Source organism: Cebus imitator, unplaced genomic scaffold (genome assembly GCF_001604975.1).
Source record: "Cebus imitator isolate Cc_AM_T3 unplaced genomic scaffold, Cebus_imitator-1.0 Scaffold419, whole genome shotgun sequence".
NCBI lineage: Eukaryota > Metazoa > Chordata > Mammalia > Primates > Cebidae > Cebus > Cebus imitator.
The window spans coordinates 885,965-889,565 of record NW_016107734.1 but is presented as its reverse complement, the minus strand read 5'-3'; the positions used below and the strand labels follow the sequence as shown (position 1 = coordinate 889,565).

The following is a 3,601-nucleotide window of genomic DNA, read 5'->3' as shown; positions in this document are numbered from 1 at the left end:
GCACTGTTGCCCAGCCTGTAGCACAGTGGCGCAATCGTGGCTCACCGCAATCTCCGCCTCCTGGGTTCAAGCAATTCTCCTGCCTCAGCCTCCCGAGTAGCTGGGACTACAGGCACGCACCACCATGCCCAGCTAATTTTTTTTGTATTTTAAGAGAGACGGAGTTTCCCCACGTTGGTCAGGATGGTCTTGATCTCCTGATGTCGTGGTCCGCCCGCCTCAGCCTCCCAAAGTTCTGGGATTACAGACATGAGCCACTACACCTGACCCGGTCTGCCTTTTTTTAAAAGCTCACTGTTTAGTAAAAAGATTAATACCTTGTCTGAGATATAAGGAGCAAATATTTTCTTCTGTTTTATTTGCCTTTTGATTTTCTTTTGTCTTTTGGGTTTTTTTATAGCCATGTAAAACTCTAATTTAAAGTCATTCATAAATTTAATATTCTTTTACTGCTTCTTGATTTTGAATCACATAGGAAACTTTCTCCAGGTTTTTCAACATTTAATATTCTTTTACTGCTTCTTGATTTTGAATCACATAGGAAACTTTCTCCAGGTTTTTCAACATTTAGCTCTCTCATCAATTTGAAAATCATTCTGATATATATATGAGCTAACAAAGCTAACAGATGTTTTGCAACACCTGTTTTTGTTTGTTTTTTTTTTTTGAAACAAGGTCTGGCAATGTCATGCAGGCCAGGGTACAGTGACATGACCACAGCTCACTGCAGCCTCCAACTCCCAGGTTCAAGCAATCCTCCCACCTTACCCTCCTAAGAAGCTGGGACTATGAGCACATGCCACCATATCCAGCTTTTTTTATTTCTTGTAGAGATGGGGTTTCACTATGTTGCCAAGCATGCTGTCAAACTTCTGGCCTCAAGAAATCCTCCCATCACCTCAGCCTCCCAAAGTGCTGTGATTACAGGGTGAGCCACCGCACTCAGCCAACATAATTTATTTTTAGAGTCCCTTTTAAACTCCGGGTCTTCAGCGTCTACCTTTAACACATATGAAATTCCTACATATTCTCAGAATTCTAATCTGTTGCAATGGTCTTTCTGTGTCATCATGAGCCAGTGCTACAGTTTTAACTAGAGATACCTTGTAGTATGTTTCAGTATGTGGGAGGGTTAGTCCTTCTCATTACTACTTTCACCAAGGTTTTCATAACTATTGATCCACGTTTACTTTTTCCACATAAATAGACCAGTCTAGATCTAGGAGGCTGGAGGACCTACTGGAATTTTTACTGGGATTGCATCAAACTTGTATATTAAGAGAACTGACATCTTTACCATTCTGAGCCACTCTACCTTAAAACAAGGAATGTCTTTCCGTTTGTTTGGGTCCACTTTGATATCATTCAGGAATGTTTTAAAGTTTTCCAACAAAGGTTTAAGACATTTCTTTTTAATTTGTAGGTAGGCCAGGTGCGGTGACTCACACCTGCAATCCCCACATTGTGGGAGGCCAAGGCGGGTGGATCACCTGAGGGCAGGAATCCGAGACCAGCCTGGTCAACATGGCAAAACCCTGTCTCTACTAAAAATGCAAAAACTAGCTGGGCGTGGTGGTGCACATCTGCAATCCCAGCTACTTAGGAGACTGAGGCAGGAAAATCACTTGAACCCAGATGCCAGAGGTTGTAGTGAGCTGAGATCATACCAGTGCACTCCAGCCTGGGTGACGGAATGAGACTCCACCTCAAAAAAACAAAAAATTAAAAAATAAATTAATGCATAAGTAATTATTTGCCTTTCATGTAGCTAGTCTAAATGAGGTCTTCTCATTTACCATAGCTTCTAACTGGTTGTTGTTTAGATATATAAAGTTTATTGACTTTTTACATTATGATATCTGGCTAACCTTACTGAGTTCATTTGAATTTGTATAGGTTTTAGCATTGATTTTCGTGGATTTTCTAGTAGCTTTACTTCTTTTTATTCTAAGGCTTATGGACTAAATATAATTTTAATTTAGGGAATTCTCATTTTCCAAAACTCACACTTAAATTGAGGCTGCTGTTTTTATAGTATAGTATATATAATATTATTTCAATTTTAGATCACTGGAATCTAAAATTGACTCAGTGCATGAAATCCTACTGCACCGTTACTTTTTCACATACATCTAGTCACCGAAACAGTCACATCCCAGTCCAACATTTCCTGGATTCGTCCGGGCCCCAGTCATGCTGATCTCAACACACACAGACCAGAGTGTCATCCTTAAGCCCCAACACCACTCAGTCTACACAGCAGGGATGCAAATCTACACCAGAGTTGCACTTGGAATCTCAACCATGATAAATCCTATCATGCTGTTCATCTTCAAACAGCCCTGAATAAAAATCTCTCCAATCATCTACACCAGGCTTGTCCAACCCTCAGCCCACTGGCCCAATACAAATTTGTAAACTAAAACATTATGAGATTTTTTTTGTGTGATTTTTTTTTTCAGCTCATCAGCTATCAATATTGTATTTTATGTGTGGCCCAAGACAATTTTTCTTCCTATGTGGCCCAGGAAAGCAAAAAGATTGGACGCCCCCAATCTACACTATCCTCAGTCCTTGCTCTCAAATCTCCTGCTTATCCTCTGATGAGCCGACTTTCACAGGGCTGAGAGGAAGATGTTCACCGTGCTCATGAAAAAACGGCAAAAAAATGTATAAAGCTCTCAAGACAAGAGCTAGAGAAATGAAACTCTTCCTGTGAGCTCAGATGGACTACACAGCAATAAAAAAATACTAAATGTTAACCAACTGCAGGAGCCAAGTCCAACATTTCCCAAAGTAATGGTACCTTTTCTTTCTTCATATAATCCATTATTTTGCCCAGATCTTCAACATCAACAATGGAATTTATGCTCTGCTGGTCCTCACCACCAAACTCTTCTTCACTGGAGCCCTCACAGGGTTCTTCCTCCTGGAACAGAAATGCTTCAGAAATACATTGTTCAAAGAGGCAAAGGCAAAGTTCTCTTATACTCCCTCCCATACTGAGAATTCACTGTATCTCTAGATTCTCTTTTTTTTTTGAGATGGACTCTCATTCGCTCTTTTGCCCAGGCTGGAGTGCAGTAGCGTGATCTCGACTTGCTGCAACCTCCTCCTCCGAGGTTCAAGCAATTCTCAGCCTGCCAAGCAGCTGAGACCACAGGCCCCCACCACCATGCCTGGCTAATTTTTGTATTTTTAGTAGAGACAGGGTTTTACCATGTTAACCAGACTGGTCTCGAACTCCTGACCTCAGGTGATCCACCCACCTCAGCTCCCAAAGTGCTGGGATTACAGGTGTGAGCCACCACAACCAGCTGTCTCTAAATTCTTGATTTAAAAATAAAATTTAGGCTGGGCACCGTGGCTCACTCCCGTAATCCCAGCACTATGGGAGGACAGGATAGGGGGATTGCTTGAGGCCAACAGTTTGAAACCAGCCTGGGGAACACAGCGAGGCCACATTGCTACAATTAGTCAGACGTGGTAGTACACATGCCTATAGTCCCAATTACTTAGGAGGCTGACACAGGAGCATCACTTGAAGCCAGGAGTTCAAGACCAGCCTGGGTAACATAATGAAACTGCCATCAATACAAAA

At 41.8% G+C, this 3,601-nt stretch overlaps 1 protein-coding gene across 1 annotated transcript in view; it reads right to left on the bottom strand.

The window, feature by feature from the left end:
- Nucleotides 1-3,601, bottom strand: part of LOC108290025 (S-adenosyl-L-methionine-dependent tRNA 4-demethylwyosine synthase TYW1) — a 259,296-nt gene that overhangs the window by 227,682 nt on the left and 28,013 nt on the right. The window contains exon 7 of the mRNA XM_017509701.2: nt 2,807-2,929. Coding sequence (XP_017365190.1) covers nt 2,807-2,929 — 123 coding nt within the window. The remainder of the gene's footprint in view (nt 1-2,806; nt 2,930-3,601) is intronic.